This window comes from Podarcis pityusensis, assembly GCF_964106645.2.
Source record: "Podarcis pityusensis genome assembly, chromosome: 9".
NCBI lineage: Eukaryota > Metazoa > Chordata > Lepidosauria > Squamata > Lacertidae > Podarcis > Podarcis pityusensis.
In genome coordinates this window covers 20,587,815-20,606,641 of record NC_138034.1, presented here as the reverse complement: position 1 = coordinate 20,606,641, position 18,827 = coordinate 20,587,815, and the positions used below count along the sequence as shown (strand labels likewise).

Genomic DNA, 18,827 nt, shown 5'->3' with positions numbered 1-18,827 from the left:
TTCAATAGGCCTGATTCTCAGGAAGCCTAAACCTCTCTCCCCCTTTCCCTTCTCTCTCCTTCTCCTTGGTGTGCATATGTGAGAGTTCTCAGTCTTCTTGTGTAGTGTTTTTAAGTGATTGATGGTAATGCAAGAAGGCAGATTTGTAATCTCATGTTAGCCTTCCTGCAATTTTTTTGGATCACCCATGAATAGAGGGGTTCTATCTGAAACATATTTTTGGTACCACACTCACCGCTCTCCATAGGTGACTAACCTATGGCCATCTAGATATTGCTGGACTCCGGCTCCCATCAGCCTCAGCCAGTATGGCCAATGGTTAGGGATGATGAGAGGCATAGTTGAACAACATCTGGAGGATCAAAGCGTCTTCATCTCTGGATGGAGAAACTACCGTATTTTTCACTCTATAAGACTCACTTTTTCCCTCCTAAAAAGTAAGGGGAAATGTGTGTGCGTCTTATGGAGCGAATGCAGGCTGCGCAGCTATCCCAGAAGCCAGAACAGCAAGAGGGATCCCTCTTGCTGTTCTGGCTTCTGGGATTCAGAATATTTTTTTTCTTGTTTTCCTCCTCCAAAAACTAGGTGCGTCTTATGGTCTGGTGCATCTTATAGAGTGAAAAATAAGGTAGTTCCTGGTGCATGGTAGACGCTCTGGTCAAGTAGATATGGAAAGAGTAGGTGTCACATTGAAAGCATGTCTCTGTCTCCTTGAAGAGATGGCAGTCAGACACAAGTATACATTATATAAGAATTGCCATGCAAAAATCATAGAATTATAGAATTGGAAGGGACCACAAGGATCATCTAGTCCAACCCTCTGCAGTGCAATGCAGGAATCCTTTACCCAATGTGGGCTTCAAACCCACAACTATGAGATTAAATGTCTTTATTCTCGATACTTACATGTTGGCTTTCAGGGTAAAGCCCTCCCCCAAAAGAACTAATTTCATAGGTAGATGGATATTATTATACATAACAGTTTAGCTTCTCATTCAGGGCAGGGGCTGTCACCAAGAGCTGTATCCAGACCTGATAGAAGGATGTCAAGTGCTGCTGCTGCTTCCCTCCCTCTCTCTGATGGACTCAACAATCCCTTTTAGAACAAGTATGAGGAACCTTTGGCCCTCCAGGTGTTGCTGAACTACATTTCCCATCAATCCCAGCAGCATGGCCTACAATGAAGGCTTGTGGGAGTTGTAGTCCCACAAGATCTAGAGAGCCAAAGGTTCCCTGTCCCTGCCTTCAGGTGTTTAGGAATGTATCAAGATGCTGATGGTCATACCTGGTTCCTGACACATGGCAGTCGGAACTATAGTGTTTCTGTTGGAAATGCAGAGGCAGAGAAATATATTAGTTATGCACCTGGATTCATTTAAAGTGAAAGAAGCTATCAAAAAGTCCATGTTTTGTAATGAAAGCATTAGGGAAGTAGTCAGTGGGTTTTATTTCTGCATGACTGCCAGGAGGTCCTCCTGCTAATCTTTCAAGACCTCTCTGTATTTGGGTTGTTAAAGAGACAAAAGCGATCAAAATGTTTTATGGGAGAACTTTGATAGCTGGGGAAAGATACATTTGCAACTTCCTACTCTGCTTCTGCAAGCATGGATGTGTTCCTGGCTGGCAAGGGGAAACTTCACAGTTCCCTACCAGAGGGTTGCTCAAGCTTATGAAGGGGAAAGTCCCATCTGTGTGTGGCTTGTTGTTCAATTTTCAGACTCGCATTCCTGACTGCCACTATAATAAACCCCACCTTTTCTTAATAAGGTTAGATAAAAGGTGTGATAGTGGAATCCTCACACAACCTAACCGTCTGTTTCATCTGCTTGGGTTCATCTTTATGCAGGAGAGTTACTACACATGCCTAGGCATGTTTACTCAGAAGTAAGCCCCATTAAGTTCAATTGGGCTTACTCCCAGGTAAGTGTGCATAAGACTGCAGTTTATGTTATGGGTCAGAGGCAGATTGTCCCAAATTTCAAGTGAGAGGTAATAATTATCCCAATTTCCAGATATTTCCATTAAGCAGAGTGTGTGCCTGTATATTGATTGTCCATCAGTTGTGGGGGTGCTTTAATAATGTTGATACCACCACAAGTGGATTAGTGAGTAGAGTAACCAGATGCAGAAGAGGAAAGGGATCCTCTTGTATGAAGAACTAACTTTTGAAAGAGTTCAGCAAAGGATTGTCTAGTTCCAGAGTCTCAAGAACATGTACTGTACCACAAGCGAGAGCTATCACTCTTCCAGTAGCGATCAATTCCCAGTGCAAATGTTGACACTCAGGACCAGCTTCAGATTGTTTCAGAGGCAACTTCTTTTAATATAATTTCAGGTACATCCATATTTTAAATTACGGGTTGGAGTCAGTGTAAGTCCTATTCAGAGTAGACCCTTTGAAATTAATAGGCATGGCTAACTTAAGGGCATTAATTCCAGTGGGTCTGCCCTGCATAAGACTTGGTTGAATACCACCTGATGTGTTTCTCTAGCTGGTGTAGTAGCTAGAATTTGGGGACTGGGTAAACCCGGGATCAAATCTCTGCTCATTGAGGTTGTCTTGATGCAAGAGAACCGGACTGGAGCACCTTTAATAGTTTCCGTAGAAGAGGGAATGTCATCTGTGCCTGTTTAAATTCCTTTCTCTACACATTCATTGAAGAAGCCCTGTCTTCTTTTGCATCTGACTATCCTAACCCTGAGCCACAAAGCTTTCTGGGTGACCTTGTCCAGTTTGATTTCTCAGCCTAATTTGCTTCACAGGTGTTTTGGTGAGTATAAAAGAGCAGGGACCATAGAGTCCACTCTGAGGGTTGTAGCCATTGTTAGTTATACTCCAGAGTAGACCCATTTCAATTAATGCACATGACTAACTTCGGTTCATTCATGTCAATGGCTTTACTCCAACTGGAACTTAACTGGATACATCCATGACATTTTAGGAGGAACGGTAGGATATAAATAAAAAGTGTATCATTGTTAATCACTTTCATGTGCAAAATTGTTTACAATATTTTTTATAAAAATTCCTTACCACCCTGTAAGAGAGAAAGAGCTTATTACTTGCATATTAAAGTTGGAGAAAGTAACTTGTCTATTTCCCAGATCCATAAAATCTGAATCTCTTCCACTGACTGGCCCAGTACAAAACACACTGGTTCACGTGTGTTTTGGGAACATTAATGTAACCCTAGTATTGCAAAGTGTATTATTGCCCGCCTTAATACACTGTATATTCTCATCTAGATAAATGTTATTTCCCTATCGAGGACCTTTCAGAACCAAATCTTGAAAGGACTGTGGGGGCGGGAAATTGCTTAGTGGGTTTACACTTTTGTTTAACTAACAAAACAAAACAAAAGTAGTAGAGCGATGGGAAAGAATAGGGTGGTGTTTTTCTTAGGTGGCTCTTTTTTTCAAAGTCTCTTTCCATGTGTCTTTTCAGTCACCAACCATGTAAATCTGGGAGATCAAATGGATTTGGCTGCTTTGCTTTATTTGTTGGAGAGAGGTTTGGGGCTAATTAATTGGCAGGTGGCTTAAAGCAGGTAACGCAACACCTTTTCATCACAGTAGTCCTAAGTACTGCCCTGTGTGCACCTGAGTGATAAAAAAAAGGAGAAGATTGTTGAAAGCAAGTGATTTATTGTGGAAGGATTTAAAACCTCAAAACGAAAATAATGTTAAATACAATGATCAGATAAATCACTTCCAAAGGAGGGAGCGAAAGGGAGAGCTGGCAGACTTGTTGGGAAAGCTGTTGCAGATAGATGTTATATAAGTTTACCTTTCAAATAACAGGAGCCTGTCATGTGGCTGGACCCAAAAAATCCTTCATAATCGAGCTTTCAAAGCACATCTGTGTAAACATTATCACATCAGTGTAAAACATCAACCAATGGGCTTTTGCTTTGAACCAAATCTTCTTAATTGCAGGGCTAAATCAAAGAACGAGATCAAAGTTGCAGAATCTGAAGAAAACCAATTGTGCAGGGAGCCTGTACACTTATGTCTTAAAGATAGCATTACCCCCCAAACAAGAAAACCCCACCCCAACAATTGAAGCACACACCATGTCATTCAGATATATAGATATATACTGTATCTTAAAACATGTGTACATATGGACAGAAGAATTGAACTATCAATGCAACTCAGTACAAAACATTGGGGACATGAGAACGAGCAAAATAGTTATAATTAAGAAACAGGTTATCAGACCCTGAGCCTACAGATATTATTTCAAGTCACAGAAATGCTTCCTGCGTTGGTCCCAAGTAGAGTAGCGAGATGCAAAAGGGAAGAGGGCTCCTCCATCCTTAGAAAAGGGTGTAGAAAAGAAATCTCAGCAGGTGCAGCTTGTCATGCAGAGCACATCTGCTGAAATTCCCCCTTTGACACAACTATTAAAGGTTCAGGAGGAGCCCTGCCCTCTTTTGCACCTTATCTCCAAGGAAAAGCAAGTAGTAATAATAATAATAATAATTTATTATTTATAGCCTGCCCATCTGGCTGGGTTTCCCCAGCCAACGTGATCCAGTTATCGTGTTGTGTCAGGGAGCTTAGTCAGCTAGTTCTCAGATGTACAGGGAAAAGCCTGAAACTAAGAAGGCTGATCGCCGAAGAATTGATGCTTTTGAAATATGGTGCTGGAGGAGACTCTTGAGAGTCCCATGGGCTGCAAGAAGATCAAACCTATCCATTCTTAAGGAAATCAGCCCTGGGTGCTCACTGGAAGGACATATCCTGAAGGTGAGGCTCCAATACTTTGGCCACCTCATGAGAAGAGAAGACTCCCTGGAAAAGACTCTGATGTTGGGAAAGATGGAGGGCACAAGGAGAAGGGGACGAAAGAGGACGAGATGGCTGGACAGTGTTCTCGAAGCTACGAACATGAGTTTGACCAAGCTGCGGGAGGCAGTGGAAGGCAGGAGTGCCTGGCGTGCTCTGGTCCATGGGGTCACGAAGAGTCAGACACGACTAAATGACTGAACAACAACGAAAGAAGTTTTTTATTTATTTTATTTCTTTATTAATTTTATTATTACTAGATTTTTATACCACCCTATTTCCATAGATCTCAGGGCAGTTCACAACTTAATGGAAGACATGATTTCAGTTTCAAAGCAGTCTTCTATCCATGCACTGACCAGACATGCATTGGCTTAGCTTTTAGCAAGGTAACTGTGACATATCATAGAATCATTGTCATCTTATATCATACCATAGAATCATAGCTGGAAAGGACCTCAAGGGTCATCTAGTCCAACCCCCTGCAATGCAGGAACCCTGCCCACAGCCACCCCTGGGTGTCATATGTGCCTTAAGATCATATATTTAGACTAGAAGCTTCCTGGCACAGGGGCTGTCTTCCTTGTCTGCTACAGACATACATGGATGGCACTGTGGTGGTGATGATCATCCTAATCTAAGATTTGGTTTAATCATTTCATTTATTCATTTATTCATTCATACTTCTAGCCCAGCCCATATCTAGACAGAGAACATACACACTGTCCAGTTAGAAAACAGATTCCATAAAACATATCCTTGAGTTTCACACCACTTCAAAGAGAATGATCTTAAGATTTCCAAGAGAAACTCAGGCTGAGTTCTTGGTAAGACTTGAGGAGTGGTGATTCTATAGTGGTGAGAAGGAACCATTCCTCTGATGCTCAAATTGATGAGATGCAGAAGAGTACATTTTTGCTAGTTTATAAGAGATTATGCTGGGATATACGTAAGGAGACAGTCTTTTACAGATACTGGGGCAAATAGAGCATTAAGTCAAAACTAGAAATTTCAGTTGAGCCTGGAACACGAATGGAAAACCAACCAGTTTGCAGGATTATGTGTGTAATAGATGATATAGCATCAGGAGGCAGGCCCCCTGATCTGCTCCACCTCAGCAGTCTTTAAAATAAGACCGACATGTGTATAATCTGAGCTAATCTGAACCTTGCCTATGCCTTAGTAAGAAATTTGGCCAGAATCACAAGGTTGGAAGAAGCTGAGGGATTAGCAAATCTAACCTTCCCATTGGATAGCAAACTATAGAAATATCACAGCGACGCAATTAACCCACACCAATAATTTTTCTAAAGGTATCATTTGTTAGTCAGATTTATTGACAGCACAATATAATGCTCTTAAAACAAAGATGAAGAGGGTTAGAATAGCAGTGAAAGTGAAATACTAAACAAACTGACCTCTTTCAAGCGTAGCCTTTCATGTCTTGAGTTTGGAAGCAGTTATGCCATTTTATCAAGTACTGAGGAAAACACGATAAGGGCCTTATTTTCACCTTGCCGTTTGCACTAGTCATGTGACGGGAAGCGATAACTCCAATATGTATGTATATTTTTGCTCATTCTGTCTTGCTATCTTGGGAAGTTAAATATATTTGAAGAGTGTTTTTGCAAGAACTCCTTACTCTACTTTAAGTATACTCTACAATCTAATCGTTTCCCCTTTACTTCCTAGAGCAGCACTTTCAATGCTATTGAACAAATATATAGGTGATCCAGGTTTGGTTTTTTAAACTCCCGAAGCAAGTAAGTATTATGGTTTGCAATAGACAATGTAGTACGTGGACACTTGCTAAAAACAGCATATTGTTTCAAAGACGTTTTGCTGCCTTTTTCAGTGCAGAAAGAAAATAGTTTTAATGGACTTCCTTGGGAAAGAAGCTCCTTAAATATGGAGTGATAGCTGAGATGCTTAGGGCTGTGACAGTGTCACACCCCATCAAAATTATGTCCATGATCTCAATGGGATAAAGAAGTGGTGACAGTTTCTTCGGATAAGATAAAGGTAAAGGGACCCCTGACCATTAGGTCCAGTCGTGACCGACTCTGGGGTTGCGGTGCTCATCTCGCTTTATTGGCTGAGGGAGCTGGCGTACAGCTTCCGGGTCATGTGGCCAGCATGACTAAGCCGTTTCTGGCGAACCAGAGCAGCGCATGAAAACACCGTTTACCTTCCTGCCGGAGCAGTACCTATTTATCTACTTGCACTTTGACATGCTTTCGAACTGCTAGGTTGGCAAGAGAAGGACAGAGCAACTGGAGCTCACCCCGTCGTGGGGATTCGAACTGCCAACCTTCTGATCGGCAAGTCCTAGGCTCTGTGGTTTAACCCACAGCGCCACTCACGTCCCTCATATAACCAGCCTCATATAACCAACATGATTAAAGTCTAATTAATCATGCAGGGGTTAATACAATAGAGCAGTGTTTCTCAAACTTGGGTCCCCAGCCGTTGTTGGACTACAACTCCCATCATCTCTAGCTAGCAGGGATGATGGGAGTTGTAGTCCAACAACAGCTAGGGACCCAAGTTTGAGAAACACTGTCATAGAATAAGCTGTCCTGAAAGGCTTAGCTCACCTTGGGAGGGATTCGGTAATCAAGCCTTTGCTCCCAGCTCAGACCACATGATTCTTACAAGCCACTCTTGAGTCCTATAGCAATAATTTAGGGACTGTGCAACTTTTTTTCTGAATGCTGTACGGAAAAGCACATGAGATCACAGCAATACCAGGAAGGTCAAGTGAGCATGGGTGTGTAGGCAAACAGCTTGAGGACCCAAGGATAAGAGGATCATCATGTGCTGTGGGCTGAAGATACAGCAGGAGGCAGCTCACTGTTTCTACAGCAGTGTCGCCACTAAAATCATACACATCTACACCCAGGCTAAGCCATTTTTTAGTAAGAAAATGCAGTGTCCAGTAGTGGCAGTTGTGGATCTGTTTGTCTCTCTATATGTTTGTTCATCTAGCTACATTGACTTCTTCAGTCAACCCATGCTGGCTATAGCAAGGATATGCCATCATCCCAGTGGCTTATGGAGAGAAAGTTCAAAGCAAATCAAGTGAGAATTTCTTCTCTATTTTTATTTACATTAGTTTGGTTTTTATTGTATTGTATGTTGAAAACTTTCAATAAAAATTCAGATTTAAAGAAAACACAAATCCAACACTTACTTGAGGTCCTGACTGAAAGCTCATAGATTCATCAGTGAAACACTGCAATATGCACATGAAGCAATCCAGCCCCAAGCCAAAAACAGCCTTCTAGACAGACAACCTTTTTCAGGCTTGCTAAATTCTAGGGTCCGTTCCCCCCCCCCCCAACTTTCCCTTTTATCATCTACTTCTCTTCCCAGTGGCTATATATTTATTGTTATATATGCTTTTTTATCTCATTGTTTACTTAGTCTGAATAATTTTTTGTTTATATAAGATGCATGAGAAAGCCTGTTCAGTAGTTGTCCAATGACGTTTCCAACAATGGCACTTGAACTTTTGCTTTATTCATTTATGAGATATGCGTTAGGCACGTAATAGTATAAAATTCCAACTTGATTGAAAATATTATGTGATTAAAATGAACTTATGTTCTTAAACAAACATCTCAGTGGGAGGGTCTGAGGAGCATATTCAGACATAAGTAGATACAGATGTGCATTTTTCCCCAATTGAAAAGATTAGCCTGCAGGTGCTACTGAATTCATTAACTTCTCGACTGAAGACTCAAACTTCAAGGAAACAGAAGCAGCACAGCTATCTGTTGATTCATACATGTTTGGAAGTGATAAATGTAAATCTCATACTCCAAGTCAGTTTTTAAATTTTAACATTAGGCAACAAGGGGAAAACTGCTAATAAGAAACCTTCCCAATATTGCAAGGTGACGGATTTATGAGCAGTTTTTCCTAACAGCTCCTAGCTATCATAGGCAGATGGAGCCTCCATGTTTGGGGGAGTGTACTTCTGATGACTAGATGATAGAGTGAGCAGCAGAAGGTGAATATCACCATTAAATCCTAAATGATCTTTCCAGAGACATCTGGTAGCAGCACTGCACGGAATGGATCACCTTGGCCGGAACAAATCAGCCAATCCTGTAGTTCTTAATTGGGTCTGAAAATTTAACACACACTCTATAGGAAGAGAATAGGTAGGACATATATGGCTGGTGATTGAACATGACCTGAAGAATTTATAATCTGCATTGTTTCCAATATTACTTCTTCTAAAACAATGTTGCCTAAACTTGGGTTGTCAGCTGGTTTTGGACTACAACTCCCATCATCCCCAGCTAGCAAGACTAGTGGTCAGGGATGATGGGAATTGTAGTCTGAGGGGGAAACAACTGAAGACCGAGGTTTGGGAACACACCACAGTTCTGCTAGGATGACCAAGTGAAAAAGAGAACAGGGCTTCTGTGCCCTTAACAATTGTTCAGAATAAGAAATCTCAGCGGGTGTGCCGTTGCACCTGCTGACATTCCCTCTTCTGCCCAGCTATTAAAGGAGCAGAAGCCCCGCTTCCTCCGTTTGTACCCTAAATTCCACAGCCGTCCCTTTAATTCAAAGTCAGTGCGGGTTACTTCTGAGTAGACACGTCTAGGGCTGCCTGCACCTGCCGGTCCCTTCAAGACCAGCAATTGTTGAGGGAAAAGGGACTGATCACTGTACGTATTGTGGCCTGAGGCGAGTAATTAGTCTGAAGGAAGGGCAGTGAGACCTGAGGGAGGGGAGTGAGAGGGGCGGAGCAATAACGGGGATTCGGGGGGGAAAAACACTCGCGCACGCGAGAGCCTCTCGCGAGGCTTCCCCGGCGGCGGCGGCGCCGCAGCAACGACGGCGGCGGCTTCGCTCTTTTCTGTCAAGTCCGCCGGGCCGGCAGTTATGGCAGCGCTGCGGGGTCTCCTGAGGTGGCGTCGCTGCCGCCTCCCCAACGGCAACGACTCGGAGCTGCCTCACCGAAGGCGGTTGTGGGGTGTCAGGGCCCGGTCGCCGGGCAGCGGCGCGGCGCCGCTGAGCAGCTTGGGCGCCGCGGCGGCGGCGGGCGCTACCGGCGGGGCGCTCGCCTGGTTCGTCTGCCAGCGCTTCTACGAGCGTCGGCCGTCACCTCAGCAGAAGGGACGGAGCGGCGAGGCAGGCCAGGCCCGCGCGCTGCTGCCCATCCCTGTCGCGGCCGCTGCCAGGGATACGACGGTAGGTGTCTCCTCAGGAGGAGGGGCGCTCGGCAGAGCAGCTGCCCTCAGGGGATGCTCTGTGCCCAAGCTCAGCTCCCGCTTCCCAGGCTGAGGCCGCGGCTGAGGCGGGCGCTTTACCTGTTGCACGGCTGCCTGCGCCTCAGCCGCCGGCCTGCAAGAGGGCGGGAGCGTAGTCGGCAGCAGGCAGCGCGCCCTTCCCCACCTGCCGCTGCCGCCGCAGCAGCAGCCGAGACTTCGCTTGGGTCAGCGTCTCCTGGCGCAGCTGCTGTTTTGCAAAAGGGTAAGCGAGACGAGCTGCTCCGGGGGAAATGGGAGCCGCCTTGCCAAGGATGCTGCGGCCTTGGCGGAGCTCTTCTTCCCCTTTCTGTTCTTGACGCCGTCCTTCCTTGTCACTGCTTGTCAAGCGGAGCTGCTTCGTCGTGCAGTTTGCTACGTATTTCGCCTCCCCCCCCCCCCAAGTGGAGCCTGTGTGTGTGGTTTGTTTTGTTCATCCCACCTCTTTAGGTTCCCAGAGTGGCTTATGCAGCAGCTCCGTTGATTTTAAAGGAAAATACAATAGACAGCCTCTTTGGATGATCTCTTTGATGTTCCCACCAGCTGGCTCCATTACACCTGCACATGGCGGGATGCTTTGATTGACCTACAGCATTTGTACCTACAGCAAAATAGACACCATGAGTGTTTTTTTGTGTGCTTCTCCTTATGGGAAATGTGGAGGTTCATTGTTTTGAAATGGTCCTCCATACTCTCCACCACACTCTGACAATCAACAATTTTTACTTTAAGAAGGAATTTGACAATCAGCAAATATGTTTGCCTGGAAGATTATTTTTGTTACACTTCTTCCCCACTGTTAGAAAGTAAAGAAAGGTTATCAAGTTGCCAGCTGATCTGTGTTACTCATTTTAAAAGCTTAGCAGCTAGTGACAGCATGTCCAGATTCTTGTCTATGTAGTAAATATGAATATGAGTACCCAGGGCAGTTTAGGAGTAGCCCTGTTGACATCACAATGTACTTGGTGATTCTTACAACAATAATGGAACTATTAATATTTAATTCAATACAGGTGTAACAGTGGCTATTGTACAGGTGTTAACATGATGTTTGTCAAAAGCCAGTTTTTTAATGTTTATTGATTTTACAAGAGAAGCAGTCACAATTTTGTGCATGCTAAATAAGGTGCAATCCATGTAATTGTAAACCCCAAGTTGGGCAGTTCAGACTTAGCATTTGTTATGTGGGCTTGTCTAGTATGTGGAGTATCAACACAGATAATCTAGGAAGGAGATTGTATTCTGCAATTGACATTAAGTTTTCTGCAACTGGCATATTATTCATCTATTTCATAAAATTTATACATGGCTTGGTTGTTAAAAATAAAACCCTCAAAATGGTATACAGATTATCATTAATGATCATTAAGACTAAGATATAGTAAAAAAAAAGCAACTTATAACTGTTACATCAAAACTAAGTGATGCTACTATAAAGAGCTACAAATCTACATTGAATCATTACTATCCCATTCTGACAGGAAACAATAATTTGAACTTGATGCTAACATACTTAACAAGAAATTATGGTCAAATGCTCACATCAAAGATCAAATCAAAGCAGAGCAGGATTACTGGAGGCACGTACTTCAGTGAGTTATCCCAGTGACTTCTCTTTTGAAAGAATGTGGTTTGGCATTTAGGGGAGATGATGAAACATTTGATTCATCAAAAAATGGTAACTTCTTGGATTGCTTGAGTTGTCAAATTCAGTCCTTTTCCATGTGCTCACATAAAGGTTCTAGTCAGCCATTATACTTATCCAAAACCGTATGTGAAGAGGTTATCCAGTTGATGGCTAATACAGTTGGAGAAGTAATACTGAGCAACATCAAACAAGCAGGTTATTTTAGTTTATCAGTCAGTTCAACTCCTGGTGCTTCCCGTGTTGATCAACTGTCATTGTTGGGTACGTTTTTCTAGAGGTGGGTTTTCTAGAAATGATTTTTTTTGAGCTGAAAGTTCACACTGGTGAGTTGATGCTTAACTACATCAGTGAACTTGAAAATAGATTTCAGTAAATGTAGAGGACAACCATATGTCAATGCAGCCAATATAGCTGGAAAAGTATAACGGCATTCAACAAAAAGTTCTAGAAAGGAACAAGTTTACAGAGTTTATTGCATGCACTGGACATTCCCTAAATCTAATTGGACAAACCATAGTTGACTCCTGCCTAGATGCAGTGACTTTTTTGCCACAATAAAGGAGCTTTACCCCAACCCAGCTTCTACAAAAAGATGGACAATGCTAATTCTTGTCTCTTGAGTCAAAAGTTACTCAACATTTATCAGACACAAGATGGGAGGCTCACCAAAGCTACTGCAACTATTAGTGAAAGTTATGCTTACAATCATATTTAACTATGATCTTCTGCAGAAAATGGAAGAATTTGAATTCATTTTAATGCTTCACCTTTGGACACATTTGCTAGACCAATTTCATAAAGTTAGCAAGGTATTCCAAAGTTCACAAATTTCATTCAGCACATGTGTAAATATTTACAGCTCACTATTGCAGTTCATATCAAACACTCAGTCTAATTTTTATGAAAGTGAACAGCAAGTAAAATTTACTCTACTGGATATAAAGCAATAACTTATCAAAAGAAATGTCAGAAACAGACAGAGTACAAAAAAAATACAGTGGTACCTCAGTTTAAGAACAGTCCTGTTTACGAACGATTTGATTTACGAACTCTGCAAACTGGAAGTAGTGTCCCAGTTTGCAAACTTTACCTTGGTCTAAGAACGGAATCCGAACAGTGGAAGGGCATTGGCAGCAGGAGGCCTCATTAGGGAAAGCGTGCCTCGGTTTAAGAATGGTTTCGGTTTAAGAACGCACTTCTGGAACAGATTAAGTTCGTAAACCGAGGTACCACTGTACCAGTGATGGGACATAGCAACAGCGTACAGGAGTGCAGCTAATGAATTTTCATTTTTTGTGAACCCGCAAGTTTTCAAGGAACAGATTCACAATGGTGTTGATGCAATAGAATCCAAAAGATGCTGACCTTAGTCTCATCATTGAATTATTTCACCTGTCCATCAAACAAAGTCACCCTGAAAAAGAAAATTTCAGCCACCAAGATATGTGTCATATTATATTCCAGGAAAAAAATTGGACAGCTTTTCTGAATATGGAAGCAGTTTTCAGATTGTTCATGTATTAATGTTTACAAGTTGTACTCGCAAAAGATCATGTTCTAGACTAAAAAGGATAAAGGATTATCTAAGGTCAATCATGTCCGGAGATTGGTTATCTGATCTAAGACTGCTCTGCATAGAAAATGATAAACTGTGACTTACCAGTTTTAAATATATAATCGATAAGTGTGCATCCAAAAGAGCTTGAAAGACACTGTTCTGACTTTGTATATAGTGCAATGTTGAATGGCTTCATTAACTTCCTAATTTTGTAAACTTATTAAAGGTTAAAAATTTATAAACAACCTTTTTATCAATGTTAAAATTTCACCAGTGTTCTACTTTCATGGAGTAGATAAAAGAGAGAGCGAGATTTGGTTTCTCATGATCAGATGCTATTAAGTTTGGGCCTCCCAAGGTTATATCTGGGTACAGCCTCATCTTGTTTTGTGGGTTATCACCAAACACATATGCATCAAGGCAGCATCATTGAGGGAGAAATGTCTTCAGCGCTATAGAAAAAGTGGTAGTGAAGAAAAAAATAGTGGCAATAGCAATCATTCGAATTACAGTTGGTAAGACACTCTTGGCAGTTCTAAGTTTCTCTATTTGCTGCTTATCTTACTGTTTTTATTTTGGCAGCATTCCTAATGTGCAGGTCTAAGTATGCTTATGAATTCCTGCATATTTAAGTTTGTTTACATTTCTGAAACATAACTTGCCAAAAGACTTCTCAGTTTTGTCACTGCAACAGACTGACATGGCTATGTTTCTGTTTCTCGTGGGGTCTGCATGTTGGAGAGTACAACAGGGATGCATCCATCAGTCTACTTTGTTACATTACATCCCTGCTTAGAAAAAAAAAACATTCTGGGAGACAAGCATTTTTATAAGTAAAATCAAAGTGGTCTCAGATGGGAGCTAGGGAGTAGTATAATAAATATGTAAGAAGTACAGCCATTAGAAGCAATACTTGGATTCTTTGCTTTGTACACTTTAGGGTAAATTCAATGAAACTCTGGGAACAGAGAAACTGGAGAAATAAGAGTACCCAACCAGTAATGTCAGGAAGGCTATGAAGGGTTTCAGGAATGCTACTGAAGTAGCATAGTTAGAACACTTCTAGATTTCACATTGATACACCCAAAGGTATTGGAAAATCTGGGATGAAAGCACCTCTTCTTCTCCTAATCTGATATTCTGCCATGTTTATTCATTTTATAGAAATCCTAAAACATTTACCAGGTGCTTTATATAACCTATATAGATAATGAAAGAAAAAAGTTTAAGAGGGTGTTCTGAGTGAGGGCGAGGTAGCCTGATAAAATGTTAGTGAAGATACAGAACAGAGCTAGGGTGACTTCTCTGTGATTTGTAATAATCGTGGCAATTTTCAGCTGCGCTGGCTGAGGCTAATGGGAGTTGAAGTCCAAAACATCTGGCGGACATGTTGGTGGAGGCTGCAGTAAACCATGGTTTAGCATTATGAGAATAAGTTTTCCTTCCGTTTAGGTTTACACGTTCCCCTCTTCTTCTCCAGCACAGCCCCATGGAAAAGATTGGAATCTTTCACTTCCATTTTGATTAACCACAGCCTACCATGCCATTCAGACCTAAATAAGCAATAGTTAGTGCAAACAATCCAGCTTCATAAACTATAAAGTTGGCTTGTTTTCACTAGGTATAAGATTAACCATAGGTTGTTTGGCCCTGGTCAGTCAAGGAAGTTGTGGTTAATCAAAAGCAAAAGCTTCTTCCTCACATCCATGCCGGAGAGGAGAAAGGGAAGTAAAATGATGGTTAGCATTATGTCCAAATCAACCCCTTGTCTTTTTATGTACATACAGGATTCGATAATAATATATAAGTACTATGGTGAAATCCTGATCTGCTGATCTGAAAATTAAGGTCAGCTTTTTCCCTTGGATTTTTCACATTCACATGTGAATATGTAGGCAAGAAGTACTGCATTATAAGAATTGTAGTACAGTAGCCATACAAGGGACGCGGGTGGCGCTGTGGGTTAAATCACAGAGCCTAGGACTTGCCAATCAGAAGGTCGGCGGTTCAAATCCCCGCGACGGGGTGAGCTCCCGTAGCTCGGTCCCTGTTCCTGCCAACCTAGCAGTTCAAAAGCACGTCAAAGTGCAAGTAGATAAATAGGTACCACTCCAGTGGGAATGTAAATGGTGTTTCCGTGCGCTGCTCTGGTTTGCCAGAAGCGGCTTAGTCATGCTGGCCACATGACCTGGAAGCTATATGCCAGCTCCCTCGGCCAGTAAAGTGAGATGAGCGCCGCAACCCCAGAGTCGGTCACGACTGGACCTAATGGTCAGGGGTACCTTTACCTTTACCTTTAGCCATACTGTAGAAAGCTGTCTGTGGACAAACACCAGCTCCCTCAGCCTAAAAGCAAGATAAGCGCTGCAACCCCATAGTCTCCTTTGACTGGACTTAACCATCCAGGGGCCCTTTACCTTTTTTTACATGAAAGTGAATATATTGCAATACCACATAATACTGATTGGTAGAAGTGTGACAGCAATGACTGCTCCCCGCATAAAAACGGGGGGGCCCCTTTGCGTGGACGCGCGCAGCCCCTGGATCTGGAGCGGCTCCATCAGCATAGGCTTGGCTTCGCCTTCCCTTAGGTGGGATACCTGGAGGTCTCCGCCTACCTCAGTCAGCTGTCCAATCCTACCTGGGGGAAGCGTTGCCAAGGAGACCAGGCCAGGTAGGGGAGGGACTACCTGCCCACACAATAGAGGGAGGATCTTACCTGGGAATCCTCACTTGGCTCCAGAGCTTCTCCCACCCTACCCACCCTCAGTTAATGTCTTGTTTTGCAGGTTAACTTTTCTTCACAGGTTTGCAGGTTAACTTTTCTTCACAGGTATGTGGGTGCTGCTACATCAAGGTCGCTGTTAAAGGGCTGGAAAGGAATTTCCCTGCATTGGCAGGTTTCGCCTTTCCCGTAGCAAAACGTCACAACTTTGGCGGTATCAGGCCTTGGGCGGAATCCTTTAGTCTATCTTCCTCTTTGCAGCGGTGATACCAGAGTTCCCTGTTAAAGGGGTTTCTGAAGGGAGGCTTTGACCGTACGCCGAAAGGTCGTCATTGCTCTCCCCTGCGGCGGCGGTGTAAGGGGGCGGCTATCTCTGCTTGAACATATGTTCTCCAGAGCCGGCCCATCCCCCCCACACACACTGGATAACCCTGATGCTCCCTAGGTCCCCGGCTGGGGACTGGGGAGGGATAACGCCCAATGCCTGAGCCAAGGTCTACCCACATTTGAAATTTAATAAAGTTGTGGCCAATTTAATCCCATAGCACGTTGTCTTGAGTCGTTATTCCACATGACGGGGGGGGGCCGCTCGGGATCTGGGGGACTCCGCCTGTCCGCGCAATAAGAATTTTGGGTGCAGGATGTGTTTTACCATAAAGTTATTGAAAGTTTGGCAACTTTGTATGGTCAAATGTTTTTGGGAAAGGATTCTGAACTACCAGAACTGTGACGTTCCCCTTTTAAATTATGACAGAAAATGTAATATTATATATACCTACACTTTTGTGTTTTTAGAATATTTATATAAAATTCTGTAGTTAGAAATCACATAGCTGGACAACTAGTACATTCTGCTCCAGAGTTTGCTAAGTACCAAAACAGTTTTGTCTGCTTTGGGATTTTCCCACACTAAGAATTTGATGTTTAACCTTTTGGCCACCCAGCACGCAAACAAAATTATACCACTTTTATCTACTTGGGAGCATAGTATGTTAGCCTGAGGCCAAGTAAAGCACAGCTTTTTAAAAACTGTTTTCTTTTCCTTCATTTCCTTCATTTGTACAGAATCACACTAATTTCAAACAAACTGACTTTGCATCAAGGAATGTGAAAATTGCTCATTTAAAATAAAAAGAAACACTTTATAGTAAACTTTGATAAAAGTTGTAAGAACTTGGCTTGAAAATGGGAAGTGATAATTTCATAAGGATTTTTGTTTTATAGTCACAAAGTGTTTACATTTTTTATATTAAGTGTAAAATTCAGCAGAATAATAATCATTGCACTGTAATTTTGTGTCCCCTGCACTTTCTAAAGGCTGAGTGCAAAAATACAGCTACTACCTTTTTGGTCAGAATGTGTTTGTTTCATAGTACAGTGATTTCAGTCAGAATCTCAAATGGATTATCTGTCCCACTGTGGAAATAAAGTACTGTATCATATACTAATTCATGGCACAATCCTATACTTGTGCAGGCTGTGAGTCTTTAGAATTTTGTAGAATCCCCACTTAGCCTGTGCAGCACCAGATACACCACAGTCATGACAGATAAACCAGTGTAATTCCCTTTATGCACTGGTATAGTTGTTCCATCAGCAAATATATGCCAGCAGAACATCTATACGCCATGTCCTATGCTCTGCCATCAATACAAAGCCACACCCTGTCAATGGCACAACTGTACATCAACACTGGGCAGAGCAGAAAGGATTTTGATTTCCCTCTGATTGACTTCAGTGGGAGCTGATTTTGGGAGCTCAGTGGGAGCTGTCACCACAACAGAGCCTAGGACAGGGGTAGGCAACCTAAGGCCCGTGGGCCAGATGTGGCCCAGTTGCCTTCTCAATCTGGCCCGCGGGCAGAACGGGAATCAGTGTGTTTTTACATGAGTAGAATGTGTGCTTTTGTTTCAAATGCATATCTGTGTTATTTGTGGGGCATAGTAATTCGTTCATTATTTTTTTTCAAAATATAGTCTGGCCCACCACATGGTCTGAGGGACGGTGGACTGGCCCACGGCTGAAAAAGGTTGCTGACCCCTGGCCTTGGATATGTTGTAACTCAGCACACAGCTGCCAGTATAGATAGGTAGCCGTGTTGGTCTGCCATAGTCAAAATAAAAAAATCCTTCCAGTAGCACCTTTAAGACCAACTAAGTTAGTTCTTGGTATGAGCTTTCGTGTGCAAGCACACTTCTTCAGATACACTGAAACAGAAGTTGCCAGATCCTTCTATATAGTGAGAAGGTGGGGAGGGGTATTACTCAGAAGGGTGGTGGGAATGGGAGATTGGCTGCCAGTATGTAAGCCCCACGGGGGACACCACAACTCAGATAGTAGGGCATCTGGCTATACCTCTCTGATTCCATGTGATATACAGTGGTACCTTGGGTTAAGAACTTAATTCGATCTGGAGGTCCGTTCTTAACCTGAAACTGTTCTTAACCTGAGGGACCACTTTAGCTAATGGGGCCTCCCACTGCTGCCATGCCGCCGGAGCACGATTTCTGTTCTCATCCTGAAGCAAAGTTCTTAACCCGAGGTACTATTTCTGGGTTAGCGGAGTCTGTACCTGAAGCATATGTAACCTGAAGCGTCTGTAACCCGAGGTACCACTGTACACAGGGGTAACTCTGGTGATGAGAAACAATGGAGAAAGGGCACTTTGCACACAAACAGCTTGGCCTCACAAAACAGATAGAAACTTGAGCACATTGCTAACTCTTCTCTGCATCAAACTCTCACAAGTAACCCTGCCTTAGGACTGCAGGTGCTCAACAACTCAAATTCCACCTCAAAAAACGGGCTACCAGAACAGACCGCCCCACACAGGTACAC

General features: G+C 42.8%; 2 protein-coding genes across 5 annotated transcripts in view; both read left to right on the top strand.

Moving 5' to 3' along the window:
* Positions 1 to 9,379: 9,379 nt before the first annotated feature.
* MICU3 (mitochondrial calcium uptake family member 3) overlaps positions 9,380 to 18,827 on the top strand; it is a 43,183-nt gene continuing 33,735 nt past the window's right edge. Inside the window, exon 1 of one of the 4 annotated variants that reach the window (XM_081020059.1) lies at positions 9,380 to 9,476. Coding sequence is in view for 2 of the 4 variants with exons in the window: in XM_081020058.1 (XP_080876184.1) it covers positions 9,694 to 10,002 (309 nt within the window). In the remaining 2 variants the exon portion in view is untranslated. Of the gene's footprint in view, positions 9,477 to 9,591; positions 10,003 to 10,218; positions 10,285 to 18,827 lie in introns of those variants that run through there. The other 3 variants (XM_081020058.1, XM_081020057.1, XM_081020060.1) reach the window with 3 other exon arrangements.
* Positions 16,367 to 18,827, top strand: part of ZDHHC2 (zDHHC palmitoyltransferase 2) — a 70,761-nt gene continuing 68,300 nt past the window's right edge. Inside the window, exon 1 of the mRNA XM_081020128.1 lies at positions 16,367 to 16,370. The gene's annotated coding sequence lies outside the window, so the exon portion shown is untranslated. The remainder of the gene's footprint in view (positions 16,371 to 18,827) is intronic.